General features: G+C 41.1%; 1 protein-coding gene across 4 annotated transcripts in view; it reads right to left on the bottom strand.

The window, feature by feature from the left end:
- The window catches only part of AGBL1 (AGBL carboxypeptidase 1), a 938,649-nt gene that overhangs the window by 560,904 nt on the left and 360,894 nt on the right, over nucleotides 1-16,851 (bottom strand). For all 4 annotated transcript variants that reach the window (XM_053223586.1, XM_053223587.1, XM_053223588.1 and 1 more), the window contains one exon: nucleotides 11,114-11,258. In XM_053223586.1, coding sequence (XP_053079561.1) covers nucleotides 11,114-11,258 — 145 coding nt within the window. The remainder of the gene's footprint in view (nucleotides 1-11,113; nucleotides 11,259-16,851) is intronic.

Consider the following 16,851-nt stretch of genomic DNA (forward strand, 5'->3'; position numbering starts at 1 on the left):
TTATTGTTCATTCCAGGAACATCTCATCAACTCTTCAACAGAAAGCAACAACTGATTCTTTGATTCAAGATGCATGGAGACCCTGTCCTCATGATTCTTGCCTTACAGTGTCCCCCAATCTTAAACCACTGTGTCATGATCTTTACCCAATGCTAATCAAGCCCCCACATTTAAAAAAAATTTATTTATTTGAGAAAGAGTACATATGCACACACCAAGTGGGGAAACGGCAGAGAGAGAGGTAGAGAGAGAATCCCAAGCAGGCTCCATGCTGTCAGTGAAGAGCCTTAAGCAAGGCTCTAATCTACAAATGTGAGATTATGATCTGAGCCAAAATCAAGAGCCGGCGCTCAACCAATTGAGCCACTCAGGTGCCCCTGAATAACCTTCTTTTAACAAGATTTAAAGACTTAATAAACATCTCACCTTTTCCCTACCCCTTCTGAGATATTATCAAGACCCTGTCACATTCTTCCTTGTGAAGTATATTAGTTTTCTCTCGCTGCTATAACAAATTGCCACAAATTTAGTGGGCTAAGGCAACACAAATTTATTGCCTTCTAGTTCTGGAGGTCAGAAGTTCAAAATGGACCTTACTGGGCAAAAGTCAAGGTGTTGGGAGAATTACACTCCTTCTGGAGGCTCTAGAGGATAATTCATTTCCTTGCCTTTACCAGAATCTAGAGGTCACCTGTGTTCCTTGCCTCATGGTGCCCTCCTCCATCTCCAAAGCCAGGGATCCATAATTCCCACCTCTGCTTTCATGGTCACATCCCCTCCTCTGACCCTGACTCTTCTGTCTCATTCCATCATGTTTAAGGACCCTTGTGATTACACTGGACCCAACCTGATAATCTAGGACAATCTCCCCATCTCAAGACCCTTAACTCAATTACACCTGCAAAATCTCTTGTACTCCATAAAGTAACATCATCACAAGTTTCAGGGATTAAGATGAGAACACCTTTGGCAGTTGGGGTGGGGGGAGCCATTATTCTGCCCAACACACAAAGGGAAGCAATAAACTCAGATTTCTCTTAGAAACAGGTTGCTCTGGTGATATTTCTGGGACCAGAATTTGACACAGTATTAAGTAAAAGAATTAGAAGGAGCATGTCTATCCCAGATTCAAGAGAAGAATTCAACTGAGGTCCATGTACCTAACCAAACCTTTGTACTTCATTCCTGTGATTGTTCATTGAGTAAAGAGTACCACGTATTTTTGAGATGCCCTGAGCTGTTGACAGGGAGACAGTCACACCCCCCAGAGGAGACAAGGTGAGTAACAAAGTGTACATACACAAACACATGTAAACCAAAAGGTCTATGCAGATAGCTAGGTATGAACATGGAAGAAACCCTAGGGTTGATGGTTTTCCTAGGCTATGATCAGCTTCATCTCTCAAGACCACACATGTCCCTAGTTAAGAGTGACTAGGGCAAAAGAAGCCATGCCTGGAGTCTAGAGACCTTCGCTGAGCCCTTTCTGTGTATGTTGTGTGGTTGTTTGTGTCCTTCTCAAGGATGAGTCAGCTTGGCTCTGGTAAAGCCTAGTCTTGTGTGTTTGCCAATCTAACTAAAATCAACACCACTGCACCTTGTTGAGAAGAATGGGGGGTTGCACCCTACAATGAAGATTATTTTTAAGTAGTAGGCATGTGCATTTGTGTATGTGTGTGTGTGTGTAGATAAACATATAAATGTACATAAATGTACATGCAAACAATTATCCTTGGGTCTTACTTCCTTCTGCAACACTAGATGCCAGAGGAAAAGGATTACTGCTTAGTGTTTGACAGTAGAAAGGATTGTTACCCAGTGAACCTACAACCAGCCAAGTGTTTGCTCACGTGCATATGTGGTACATTCACATGTGCAAAAGCTCGAAAGCACATCACCTTATCTTTCCTGAAAATAATAACTGGAAGACATACCGCCCCAAAATCAAACTAAGAAACGATATAATAGGACAGTCCAGTTACACAAGGCTTGAGTCTACACAACAATTGAAATATGGTTACTACATAATACAAACATAAAAGACAAATATAATAATACAAATATAAAATAATAATACAATTACATGAAGCAAATATAAATATAATACAAATGTAAATATATACAAATATAATAATGCCACCATAAAATAATTATATAGGGAGAAAATACAGATTATCAAATCTTAATAATATCATCTGATTCTAAAATGAAATTAAAAAGAGATGTGCAAGGGAAGAATTAAGTAAAACAAAATATGAACTTTTTAAACTTTCAGACATAGTGATATTATATAATCTTTAAAAATGGAAAGGTAATATATCGAGATGACTAACGGGGTAGGCTCTTGCGTCAAACTGCCTAGATCAAATTTGGGCTGTGGGTTCTGGAAAAGTTATGTAAATTCTGTATTAGCCTCTTTGTGACTCAGTTTTCTCGTCTTTCAAATGTGTATAAAAATACCCACCTCAACCAGTGGTTGCTACTTAACCATATGCTGTATGTGAAAAGTGCCTGTCATATAGGAAACACTTAATTTTACTTGTTATTTTTGATAGAGAAGTAAAAGTTCAAATATGTTTTTATTATTAATTTATTGGTCTATTTTTTTTAATTTGAGGAAGAGAGCATGTGAGCAGGGGAGGGAGGGAGGGAGGGAGGGAGGGAGGGAGGGAGGGAGGGAGGGAGAGAGAGGGAGAGAGAGAGAATCCCCAATAGGCTCCATGCTCAACACAGAGCCCAAAGTAAGGCTTGATACCATGACCCTGGGATCATGACCTGAGCCAAATTCAAGAGTCAGATGCTCAACCAACTGTGTCACCCAGACAGCCCCAAATATGTTTAAGAACAAAAAGGGAAACACTAGTTGAATTATAAACACTAAAGAGAAAAAAAAATATGAGAGAAAATATGGTCGGTCCATGTTGTATAAGAAAGAGACAGTGGGGAGGGAAAAAGAGAGAGAAAAAGAGGAAGGAATGACAGAAGGAAGAAAGAAAGGAATGAAAGAAAGAAGGGGAAGGAAAGGAAGGAAGGGAGAATGGGAGAGGAAGGGAAGGAGGGAGGGAGGGAGGAAAGAAGTAAAAAAGGAAGGGAACAAGGGAGACAGAAAGAAAAGCAAAGAAGCATGGAAAATAGCATAAAATAAAAGTGACATAAGGAACACCAAAAATTGTTATAAGTAAAGATTAAACATCCTTATTAAGTGACAAAACCTTTCAGATTCATTTTTTTTAAATCCCATTGCATACTGTATATAAGAAGTACTTTCAGAGAAAGAAAAAAATACATAATGTGTATGAAAACACTCCTAAATTATCTATTTTGTTTGCCTCCACTAAAATATTTTAGGACAGAAATACTGAAACGTAAAGAATAAGCAAACATAAATTAAAGCAGGCACGGTGATAGTAATATATGACAAAGTCATATTTAAGACCAAGTACATTAAAAGGGATTTAAAAACCTTATTTTGATAAAGGGCAAAATTCACAATGAACATATAAAACTCATAAATCTTAAGAATCAAGTAACATAGACTGAAATATATAATGCAAAAACAGAAGAAGGGGAAAAATAGTACAATGAGTGGGAGAGTCTTTAAGAAAGCGTTGAATAAATCACTTCCACAAAAATAATGATATACAGCATTTGAACAATACTGTTTTTATAGGTAAATGTCAAATTTTGTCTTTACAGAGAGCATTATTTTTTTTTCTCAAACATCCTCGGAACTGTAACTAAAATTAATCATATACAGGGCCTTTTAAAAATTCCCTAAATTGGGGTGCCTGAGTGGTTCAGCCATTTAAGCATCCAACTCTGGATTTTGGCTCAGGTTATGATATCATGGTTTGTGAGTTCGAGCCCCATGTCAGGCTCTGTGCTGACAGAGCACAGCCTGCTTGGGATTCTCTCTCTCCCTCCCTCTCTGCTCCTTCCATGTCTCTCTCTCTCTCTCTCTCTCAAAATAAATAAATAAACTCTAAAAAAATAATGTAAAAAATAAATACATAAAAATAATTTTTTAATTAAAAATGAAAATGCCCTACAGTTTCCCCCCAAAAGTAGAAATTGTACCAACTACATTATCTGACAATTCAATGAAATTAGGCATATGTAAAAATTGTTTGAAATACAGCAAAAGTCAAACTGTTAGGGAATAGAACAATATCCTCCTGAAAGAAGGCTCATGGAAGAAATTCATGTATGAAAAGGAAAATCAATATTAAATCAGTGTAATTAAAGTCCTGGTAAGAGAAATGGACATCTGGTCTCCTGGGAAAGATGGCACAGGACAAGAATGGAAATGTCCCTTTCAGAATGTCAGCCATGTCTTGCCATCCCAGTAAAGGGAAATTGTAGAAATTTAGTTAAAAGAATGAATACAGTTGTGAGTTCAGATGATACTCTCTGATCATAAACAAATTCTTCTAATCACTTTCATAAGTTGCTGGGTGAAAGCTGCTCCCAGTATTGGTTATTATTGAAATCTGGATGGAGCAAAACCCATCTCATGATTACTCTCAAGATTCCAGGCCCCCAAACTGGGAAAGCAATATTCTCTTCTGCAGCATCTCCCCAAAATGTGTTCTGCAGGACGTTACTAAGTGCTGGGGGGTGGGCAGGGAGGTGGAGGGACGGGAAATTCACAGCCAAAGCACCCGGAACATGGTGAATTAAAATGATAACATTTTCATGGCTGCAGAACTTTTCAGATTCTTTAAAACAGTATCATCCTGGGGCACCTGGATGGCTCAGTCGGTTAAGCGTCAAACTCTTGGTTTTGGCTCTGTCATAATCTCATGGTTTCGTGAGTTCAAGTCCTACACCAGGCTCTGCACTGGCAGCGTGGAGCCTGCTTGGGATTTTCTCTCTGCCTCTCTCTCTGCTCCTCCCCTACTTGTGCTGTCTCTATCTCTCTCAAAATAAATAAGTAAACTTAAAAAAAATAAAACACCAATATGCACTGTAAACTTAGAAGAAAAAGTTAGCGAACAGTGTTTCATAAATTTATGTGACCAATAAATTCTTTTTCTCTAAAGATCACAGGATCCTGGAATGCTATAGAATATGCTTTGGAAAACATGGTCTTTGCTGAACTGCTTCTATGAGGAATTTTTTTTTTTCGTTTGACATTTCATTATGGCTACAAGGGTCCTCATAGGCATGGGGGAGCCTTCTCAACACAAGAACTGACCATCGTTCTGCGATGTCACAATGTTACAAATAGGCCACAGCTCTTTGGTGTCTGATGCCAAATCTAAAAAAAAATAATAGTAAAATCTAGATTTTATAAATCATGTCACCTGCTTCCCAAAGCAGATTTGGAGGCAGGTTGGTCTACTACAGAAGTCATCAAACACAATTGAGTGTGAAAGAAAAAAGTGAAAAAGAAGGGTACCTGGGTGGCTTAGTTGGTTAAGTGTCCAACTGTTGGTTTAGGCTCAGGTCATAATACCACAGTTCATGAGTTCAAGCCCCATGTCGGTCTCTGCGCTGCGAGTGCAGAGCCTGCTTCAGATCCTCCCTCTCCCTCTGCTCACTTGCTCTCTCTCTCTCAAGATAAATAAATAAACTTTTTTTAAAAAGTAAAAACTAAAAGCACCATTGTGCCCATGAATACCGCCCTTCAAAACAGCATCACCTTACAGACAGCAGCTACACTAATGGTGAGCACTGCATAATGTACAGAGATGTCCAATCACAATGTTGTATGATGAAGTTAATGTTGTGCGTCAACCATACTCAAATAACAAAAACAACACTGTGGCTTTAGCATGTCCCCCAGCAACAAATGCAGGAGGAAGCAAAATTTCAAAGTTTTCTTCTCCTATGAATTCTGTTAAATGTTTGATTATTCTATTTCTATGATTAATAATATCACAACTCAACAATGCCTACCATCTTTTAGCTTAAGCTCATTTTCTTGTAACTGTAGTTTTTCATGCAACCATCTCCCCAAATCCCCTCATTGAAATCTCTGTCCTGTTCCACCTGTCCCCAAATATGTAACACCTCTACCCTTAGGGCATTATTCTGGCTCCAGTCATACAGAAGACTTTCAGAAGTAAACCACCTATAAACTTCTGTGTGATTTCCTTTTGTAGAAATGGCTCTGTATTGTTCTCCAGAAAATGGTTTTGAGGTGAATGTTCCCATCTCGGATCCAGCAGGGCCACGTGTAATTGGACATGGCTGGGATAAATGATGAGAGAAACAGGGCTTCTGAATGCATGTGCCAACAACCAAGTATAATCACAGCCCCACAGAAGCCACAGGGGTGGGTTTCTTTACAAAAATGGGAATGAGTTCAAGGCAATTACGGGACCCCCTGAGAGGTTGTCTTCTTAGAAGAAAATCCTACTTCTCCATGAAAGACGCCAGGCTGATAAGGTAGGCTGCAGCCTTATGGGCGCCTCTCCACAGGAGTCTTCTGCTCCCCTTCTCCTTTAAACTTCCAGAAAAGACTTCACTTGACCTCAGCAGGTTACCCCGCAATGGCTATTGATAAGGTGAGAAGTACCCGCACTGAAAATCGTTCATTTGTCATTGTTATCCCCTAAACAGCTGTACTCTCTGTGCCCCTAATTCAGAAGAAAGCTCACCCCTAAGGAGATGGCCTATTTTATTTGTATACAGACTAGTTCTCAGTTGTCACTTAAATACACTCATCGGAGACTGGAAGGTCTCTCAGCAAAAGAGAAGGAGAGATGACATGTATAAGCTAAATAAGATCCAGACAGCCTGCTGCAGGAGGGCTCTAATGGGCTCTGTCCAACTGCCCCAGCCCGCCAGTGCCTCTCTCTCTACATTAAACGGACTTGCTTTAAGAAGGAAGAGAAATGCTTTGTCTCTAGGTGTCTGCTCATAGATTTGCTGATTAGGAAGAAAACATGAATTTCAGATCCTTTTCCCTTTAAAAATAAACGAAGTTATATTACTTATGATTTGGAAAAGAGAGTAAAAAATAATCACTTTAATCAACTACCCTAAGACAACCATAAGTAGCCTTGGCATTTATTTCTTTGGGGTCTTTTATTTGGATTTTTTACATAATTTTAATTTTATTATGTTACGGAATGGGTATCTTCCCATCAGCCCAATGGAGAAAATGATCACTCATCATTATCAAAAAGGGACTAAATGCCCTGATGCTTACCATCTAGTATTGCTTGCTACGCGCCCATACTTGGCTAACACCTTCCATGTATCAAGTAACTCAGCCTTCACAATAACCCACGTAGTAACTGCTTTTATATTCTGCACCCTTTTAAAAGACTGTGCAAATATATTCTAATTCTCTCTTTTCTTTCCTTCTCCCACTCTCTTTTTCTTACCCTACACTATACTCTATTTAACCTCTGAGAACAATGGTGGGAGCACTGGCCACCATACATGTGTATGTCTGGTGAAAAACCATGCTCAAACTTTTGGAAATTTAAGCTCTCCCAACATATGGACCCTACTTATGATCACCTTTTTATCTCTTGCCAACTCATACAGTTATAAATTCCCAGTGAGATCCTGCTTCCTTACCCTCTAAAATGTCCATCAGAAACTCTCTTGGGGCCCCATTGTCAGCCAATACTACTGGCTACCTAGGGGCAATACACAACATAATCCAGATACTTTAAAAAGTATTGTGAACACTTGAACCATCATTGCAATTATTGACAGCTTGATATGGATGATTAAAATAGAATTCCATTTGCTTGCTTCATAATTATATCATTATATTTCTTTCTTTTTGCTTTATTTTAATATTATAATTTGGACAATTATCCAACAGAGTTCCTGGCAAGCATCTGGAAGATATCAATTTGAAAGAACTAAATGCTAATTCTCTTATTATAAGAGAATAATAAAGTTTTTTAAATTGCAAAGTTGTATCCATGTTGAAAAACATCCAATACACATGTCCTCCACTATAAAAATGTCTGTAATTATTAAACATACTCCATATTATAAGAGATTTACAAATTGTGAATTCCACATCGAAATGTATTTTCCACCCCTCAGCATAACCCCCAAGTAACATGCAGTTAATTCTGCCCTTGGGGTATCATTCACATTTAATTTATCACTGATCTGTTGGAAGAAAAACTATTTCTCCCTAGGATGTGTCCAAAAATAAAAATGACTAGTTTGTACTATGGAATGTACTCATTGTGTCCAGGATGGGAGGAAGTAGATTTTAAGAGAAGTCATAGAGTCCATTATTGTGTTAAACCTAGAGAGAACAAAGACCATGCATTATTGGAAATGTAAAACCCAAAAGTGACTATATGCACTTTTCACTTTCAGGTAACAGATGTCTTTCTTACTCTGTTCTACTCATTTAGGAGAAACGATAAAGTGTCCCCTTTTCCTTTGTCTCTTTTTCATTAACTCTCCTCAAACTTCCCCAGCGGGAAAAGATTCCCAGTCAATAGGCTAAGCAACAAGCCAATAAGCATCAATTCACAAGATCTCTCTTTCCCTCTCATCAAGATCAAGTAACTGGGAGGGGAGGGGGTTCCTCTTTTCTTGTGTTTCTGTCCCCCACTCAAGACAAAATTATCTCCCCACCATTGACTACTGATTCCTAAGCTATTGGTTGATTGTAAACTTCAGACCCTGTGGTCTGACAAGAGCACAAAAGGTCAGTGGACCCTAAAGGCATAAGCTGTGATGTACAATAGTTGTAGTAGCTACGCTTTTATAGGTATACACAACCACCACGTTGTGTGGTTGTACAATCTCTGATAGTTGGGTTCGTGTCATCAACCCACGGTTTTTAGTTGAAACGCCTAGTGCCATGGATATGGTTTAGCTGGATAGTGTTGTTCCCCAAACACAGTCCCATTCTCATCTCAAGATGCTCTGACAGGTCCTGGTGAGGTGCCAGCTGGTTGATTCAAGACCTGACACTTTTTCAGGCAGGGCTTGACTGCATTTGGCATCTTACTTTAAGTTACACACTTCAAAACAACGTACAGGCACCTCACAAGAACCCATCAGAGCATCCTGGGATAAGAACAAGACTATGTTTGGGGCAAATGCATGGTTCAGTTGGTTAAGTGTCCAACTCTCAATTTCAGCATATGTCATGATCGCACGGTTTGTGAGTTCAAGCTCTGCACTGGGCTCTGCATTAATAGTGAGAAGCCTACTTGGATTTTCTCTCTCTTTGCCCCTCTCCTGCTCGCATTTTAAATACATACATACATACATACATACATACATACATACATACTTCAGGGAGAAAAAAAAAAGAATGGGACTGTGTTTGGGGAACAACACTATCCTGCCATACCACATCCATGGTACTTGGCATTGCAGATAAAAACCATGGGTTCGTGACTTGAACTCAACCATCGTACCTTATACAATCATACAACTTGATAGTATGTGTGCCTGTAAAAGTGGACTGTGGTTGTACATCATAGCAGGGAAGGACACTGATCTGATCCCAGAATAGTTCTTCTGAGATTCTCCTACACCTCTTCTATAGTCAAGTAGAAGGGCACAGGAATAGCCTTCAAAGGCTGGTGCTCTGTTCCCTGCTTGGCCACTAGCTAGATGTGGGGTGTCTAGGCCTCCATGTTTGCATCTGCAATGATAAGGGTGAATTAGACAATTTCCCAAACCCCTTCAAGCTCTCAAGTCTCATACTGACTGCCACCGAGAATCACATCAGAGTCTAAGATATTCCAACAAGTTTAAAGAATAGTGTCCGGGACCCATGGATTGTTCCCCCAATAGGAAAGGCAAACACACATGCAAAGAGGAATCCCCTTCCTCAGTTGACTGTTCGCATGCAGAGCTTCTCAAGCAAGACAATAAATGCAACTGTTGAAGGGGCTCATGAATCTTGCCTGCTCTAGGTCCCCAGAGGCAAAAAGCATGTTTTATAATAAACATAGCTTGTTACAGCATAGCTCGTGACGCACATTTCTTGGATTAACTTCTTGAGATCTCTAAGTGCGATACACAAATAATACTAGTTGTGTATCTTTTGCAATCTGGAAAACAGTAAAAATCTCTCTTTAGGCAAGACAACATATGGGGAGAAGGGCAGATACACTTTCCCGAAGCAGTTAGCCAAGTGGTTTAAGATATGCTTTCTCGATGGAGGAAAACTTTCATTTATACCTGAACATTTCTTTTGAAGGCAAGGATGTTCTTGGTTATTACCATTTCCAACTCCTTATCACAGCCTTATGATGAAAATGCTCATCCTTCAGGCTAAGTAGTAGATACACTTACATATAAAACACATATTATTATAAATCTGCTAATAACATTTTGCGTTAACACAGAGGATGAGAGTGCTTTATAGAAGATACTTTTAGCTCGTTAATCCTCAGGGGAGCCATGAAATTGCTGGGGGGAAAGGGACAGTTTGCCAACTTTTCCAAATGACATAAAAATGCATGGTTTCAGTAGTTTGCTCAAATTTGTCTATGGAAACTTTGTCAGAGCCTGACAGAATGCAGGGATGCTAACCTCAGGTTTGGACTGACGGACACCACAGTCCTCTCATAAACAGATTAAGGCCCTTGTCTACAGTGATTCGGCATTCATTTCGTCCACCCCTCTCCTGCACCCTGGATCCTTCCAGCGCCTCCCGCCATGGGAGCCACTGACGAGAAAAGCCTAAGTTGCTGTTTGCTTGTGGGCGCAAGGAATGTCCCCTAGCTTCATCTTTACCCTTTCATCTTCTGCTTCCTTCCTTTCCATCGGGGGATGTCCTTCAAATCTGCCTCTCGGCTGACCTTATGGTTTTTACTCCCATTTCAACCTGATAATCTCATTCCAGTCTCATGACTGCATCCTTCTTAAAGACAGAGTCCCCTGTGAAATGGCCATGCCTCCTGCCCATGCCATGCCCACGAGGAGCACTGTGTGCTACTTGGGGCTTCAGAACATCACTGGTCATGCCCCCAGCCTCCTGCTCTGCCCAGGGAAGAAGATGGCACAGATATCAAGCCACCAAGTTAGGGACAGCAAAGCCTGGCTCCCCTAGGAAGGTAACAGCTTCCCAGGATGTCAGGGTCTCCTGAATGTTTCCAGGGAAACCTCAAAGAGCCTCTTCAGCCCGGCTGGGGTGCTACTGTCAAGAGGAAGTTACCATGAGGGCAGTATAGGTGTAGGGATAGTGGTAGGCCAGGTAGCAGGCGTCCTCATTGTGGGGGAAGTTGACCACAAAGGTGAGGGTATAAAAATGCTTCTGAGATGCTCCCCCTGTGACAGCAGTGCTCTGGCGATAATGATTTCTAAAAGAGAAAGGAGAAGAGAGAAGATGAGGGAGAGGTTCCAGATGCTATAAACCTCTCATGTTATATACTGGCAAAATGTTCTTCACGTGAACCACTACGTGGGTGAAATTTAAAAAGCAGAGAAACTGCCGGGTCATGAGCCAATTCAGAGCATCTAGGCAGGTCCATCTGTCTCCTGATTGTGACATACATGCCATGAGCCTTTCCTTGCTGTGTCTGAAAATGAAACCTATAGAGTCACTGAGCTACAAAATAGATATGTGAATAATTCTGAGTATCCTAAGGTGCTATGGCAGACATACACTTTATTGCTCCAATGTGGGTTCCTCTGGCCCCTGCCTCTCCCCAGATCCCATAGAGCACAGCCTGTCTTTCCCTTCTGCCCACCAAGTGAGTTTATTAGTAACCACTGCTACATATTGAGTTCCTACTCAACACTTAACACATATCACCTCATGTTATCCTTGCAACAGCCCATTCTGTGGGTGAAGAAACAAAAGCTTAGAAAAATTAATTTGTCAAAGGTTGCAAGGATAGCAAGTGGCCAATATGGGACTTGAACCCAGATCGGTCTGTCTGCAAAGCTTTGGTTCTTTCCACTATACAATACTTGCCTCCCAAAGGAATACATTTGTCACCCCAAATGTGGTTTGGCTTCTTATAGCTTCAGAGTACACATTTTCCTTTGTCAAAGATGAAGAACCAATTTTGATACTTCAGAGAACAGTATCAAAGTAAATTGCACCCAGCAGTACATTCCGAGCAATATTTTCCCCACACGCCGCCAGTTATGCCCGCGCCTTGCCTGTTGATGCTGAGACAGCTGTGCAGGCTTTCCTGAGAAATGTTATCATCAAGACCGCATTAAGATGCAAAATACACCCGGACACCAAAAGATGTAATCCCACCTTTGAACATTTACAATGTTGGCTTACTTGTCCATTGGGCTTTTGGGTTTTATTGGGGGGAAAGATGGGGAGAGGGAAGAAATAGCAGGTAATGAATCTCTGTTCTTGCAAAATGTAAAAATCACAGATTATTCTTTCTGGCTTTTTGCTACCTACATGCCACCCTCCACCAAAAAAAAAAAAAAAAAAAAAATCAAGCAAACACTAAAGAAACAAAAAACCCACTGTCTTATTTCTTGTGGTTTTGTGGTTTTTCAATATTTCTAAAACTAGGAATGGTAGTCCCACAAACTATGCCCTGCACATTCCTCTTTCCTCAGCCTCTGCCTGCACAGCTCCCTGGAGCCCTCGTCATTCTAGGGACAGAAGATACCCCCTACAGTATAAGCCCCAAGTCATTCTCCCTGTAGCTCTTTAGCATGACATTAATAGAACCCCCCCTCCTTTGTAACTACAGCCTTAGAAACTTCCACAAGGCATCTTCACCCATGATGCCATTTGGGTCTTGATACCTAATTGGGTCTACTTTCTCCATAGTTCCCCCAAGTTCTGCACTTTCTCCAGGGTCAAGGCTCTGGCTATTAATAAGTATGTGAAGAAGCAGATGAAGGCTCAGAAAGCACACAAGCCACATATGCTCTACCTTTTATGCTCTTTCTGATTTCACTCGTAAAAGGCTCCATTGCAAATGCTCGTTGGGTCTACACCTAGCTGAACAACGGGTACTGATCAGTTACACTTCTCCACAACAGAAGAACCAAGTGAAATGAAATGAACCAGTCAAAATGATCAAAATGTTGACAACCAATCAAAATGTGGATGAGTGTTTCACCTGATAGAATACACATGTGAGCACACACCTGTGCTCACATATGCATATTCGTGAAGGCAAAGTCAGGTGGAAGCAAACACCTAGTACCTTCCCAATACCAAGATTTTTGCCTGCTAACACTAGAAACAGAACCTGCATCTTTCCTCGGGTATAATTGATTTCCCTGAGGGCCAACAGGGGTGGTCTCCTTGGACATGAACCTTGCTTCTTTGTACACTTCCCACTATGCTATTAAATACACTGAAGTCACATGACATGCGCACACATGCACACGCACACACACACACCTGCTGTAGCTTGGTGGGCAAGATTCTCATGGGCAAGACTAAATGCTCCCCATCGATGAGCCGGCCCTCCCCATAATGGTTGCAGACTGCTGGGATTTAAGAAAAAATGGGCATTACCCCACTTACAATGAGTTTCTGTTAAAGGAGGTTCCATTACAACCCTGGTTTGGGGGTCTAAACCCTAGCTGAACCTAAAGCAAATGTCATCTCCCCACTGGAGTCTCCTGGTGGCCATGCTGCACCAGGAGATGACTCTACCAATAGCAAAAACTTTCCTCTTCAGGGACCTCTACACTTTCCCAAGATCACCATCTTCATAGTGACATGTTCAATAAATGTCTAAAGTGAAACACTTGGCTTGCAACAATTCAATCTGTCCATGATAAAGTTAGATTCTAAGCACAAGTCATTTTTGTTTCCCCAGTTATGATGAGAATATGCTGGGGGATATTTGCAAGGTAGTAACATTCATCCTTTATATTTTAAGTGTTTCCCAAGCTCTTCCTTTGTACAGAAGACCCTTTCCCTCTTCCTCATTCAGACTACATCTTCCTTCAAGACTCAACCCAAGGGTTTCCTCTTCCAAGAAGTCTTTCCTGATTATCTGCCCTTTTACACACTTCTTGCCACACTCTGTCTCTCCCTCACTGCTAACACTTTATGACAGGGATTATTCTTATCCATTTGTGTACCTTCATATTTGGCATACCACCTGGACATAGCAGCTGTTCAGTTGAGTCTGTAGAATAAATGGACCTATGAGACTCCAGGAGTAATAATTAGAATGCCTAATATATTTCACCTCTAATCCTACTGGTATCTTTTTAAGGTAAGTGTTGCTATCCACACTCTACAGATGGGCAAATTGAGGATCACAGAAGCTAAGCGTCTTGAGCAACTCCACACAGAAAGCTTAGTAAGCAAGACTCAACCCCATAAGTGGGCTTACTCCAAAACCAAGATTTCTTTTATTGTATCACCTGTCTCTTGGGAATGGATAAGAAGACAAGAAGTCTTTTGGCCCAATTTAGCAAGGGAGAATGTGAAGTTTGGTCTTTATAAATTAGTGCTGCTTATAAACTTAAAGTCTAATGTAAGAGAAGGAATGTAAACTAAAGCAGATGACAGCTCATGAAAATGAAACCGATCACTGATTCTTTAAGTCACTGGTGCTGCTAAGAAGTTTCTACTAGTTATGAGCAAATGCTGACATTCACTGAACATCTACTATGTACCGAACACTGTTCTCAGCTTTCTACACACTTTTTTCCTCATTTCATGTACTCCTCGGAGCAGCTCCGTGGGAGAGATGCCATTATTGTCTCCATTTTATAGATGGGGAATCTGAGATTGAGGTTGGAAAAACCTGCCCCAGGTCATACCACTCACAAGTGGTAGAAATTTGATTCCAAGAACTTTCTCTTCTTGATCTGCTCTTCGAGATGGAGAAGAAGCCTGGTGAAAATCAAGCGCATTCTCAGATTTGCTGGATCCTCAATAGGTCCTGTTGGGTCAAAGATGACCCAGGATTGGATCGAGCCAGTTATCCCACAGTTAAAACGCTTTGCTTTTCCAGCCCCTCAACCATTTGTCTTAGGAAGAATCTGCACTTTTATAATCATAAAAACCTTCAATGAAGCAAGAAGCAAAGTACACAAATGCATACTTGCGAACTCAATCTATTTCCATTTGTACTTAACAATATGCCGGGAAGTCATTTTTTTTTTCCTGTGGATGCATGAAATGAGCAAATGCCAAGATACAGAGGGAAGTAGAAAATCTTATAATGGCGCTGGCTCTGTTTAACATGGGTGCATCATTTCAGTTAACAGGGTCTAATAAGGCAGAGCAGCCATGCCACCAGCTTCCCCATGTCCGCAGCATTACTAATATTCCCTCCAATGCCAAGTCTCCTTCCTGAGATCCCTCGGAAGGATGCACAATGGCAGAGTCCCTGTATGACATTCATCTTCATGAGTGAGCTGTTCCCTCTCCTCTCAAGAGCGGAGATAAATGTCAGAAGAGATCAGCTGTTGTGTATTACACGGCCACTCAGAGCACGCCGCTTCCCTCCCTCTGCCCTTCGGCACCAAAATTACTTTAGACCTGAGCTGGGAAAGAATTCGAAAAGGTGTGAGGCTGTGTACGTTAGAGGGAGAAGCAGGCCGCAGGGAAGTAAATAACACAGAAACGGAAACCGTCCTTGCTTACTTTTATGGAAGGTGTGGAAAAAGGAGGCTGCCCTTTTATGCCCTGCCCCTGCCCCTTACCAAGAATCCCTTTTATTTTCTGAACTACTGGTCTGCAAGGTGGGTGGGAGAAGGGGATGAGATAGAGGAGGAGAGGGTATTCTGCGGTGGGGAGCAAATTAGTCAACTGTGCATAGGAGAAAATATTAGAATTTTTCCTTCAGTGTATTATGATCCAGATACTAAGAAAGAAACTCAGTCGTCTGAGGTTTAATACAGTGACAGACACTACTGTCCTTATGACGTCCAAGTCAACTTCATGGGATGAATAGTTATAAAACCAATTTCAGTAGAGCAATCTTATCCATTCTTGTTTTCCAGGGCTGGAATATGCACACCACATTATATCTTACACCTACAGTTTCATGTGTCAGGATGGCTGTATGGGAAGAGTTCCACACTTCCCTCATTCTTTGACTTTTAACTTCTGGCAACGTAGTGAAGTTTGCAAAAGCCTACCTTAGATTTATAGATTACATTACCTAAATTAAACTAAACCTCACAATACAGACTATCAGGGTTTTTTTTTTAATTCTGCTTAGAAGCCACAGATTGATAGCAATATTAAATTTTAAGCACCAAGGGCCCAAAATACGAGAGAATGGACATGGCCAGTACCTCGTACTTTTCACACTAGCTCTTTCTCAAAGATTCTTATTTGTATAAAAACAAGCTAAAGACATCTGGGGAATTAATCAAAATCTTTTTAAAATCACGCCAAGGGCTACTGATAATAGTATTTTTCATAGTTAACCCTAAGGGTATAATATATTCTGAGTTATCAATAGCATAAAGACACAAAAACTAGGGAGGAGCCAAGATGGCGGAACAGCATGGAAGTTGTTTGTGTGTCTCGCGTCCATGAAATACGGCCAGACCAACACTGAACCATCCTACACACCTAGAAAACAGATTGGAGGATTAACACAACAATCTGCACAACCAGAAACACAGAATTCAGCAGGTATGTGGCACCGAGAGGTGAGTTTGGGGAGCAAGAAGCCGTGAAGGGTAGGGAACCGCTTTTTCAGGGGAGAGAGGATGGAGACTGGGGAGCGGGGGGGGGGGGGGGGGGGGGGGGAGAATATGGGAAAAGCATCCCTCCACAAAAGCAGCTGGAGAGAAGGTGGAAAATTGGAAACAGCCGCAGGGACTAAACTAAAAAGGGAGAAAGAAGAAAGAAGAAATGAGAGGGTTTTAATTCCATTAAGACTGTAAACAAGGGGAGCACAAAGGCTGCAACTCCGCAGCTGGATACCTGGCAGTGCTCTGGTGGGAAGGGTGAATCCCCAGGAGCAGAGTGGGGTCCGGGAG

The sequence above is a fragment of the Acinonyx jubatus genome, chromosome B3 (assembly GCF_027475565.1).
Source record: "Acinonyx jubatus isolate Ajub_Pintada_27869175 chromosome B3, VMU_Ajub_asm_v1.0, whole genome shotgun sequence".
NCBI classification, from domain to species: Eukaryota; Metazoa; Chordata; class Mammalia; order Carnivora; family Felidae; genus Acinonyx; species Acinonyx jubatus.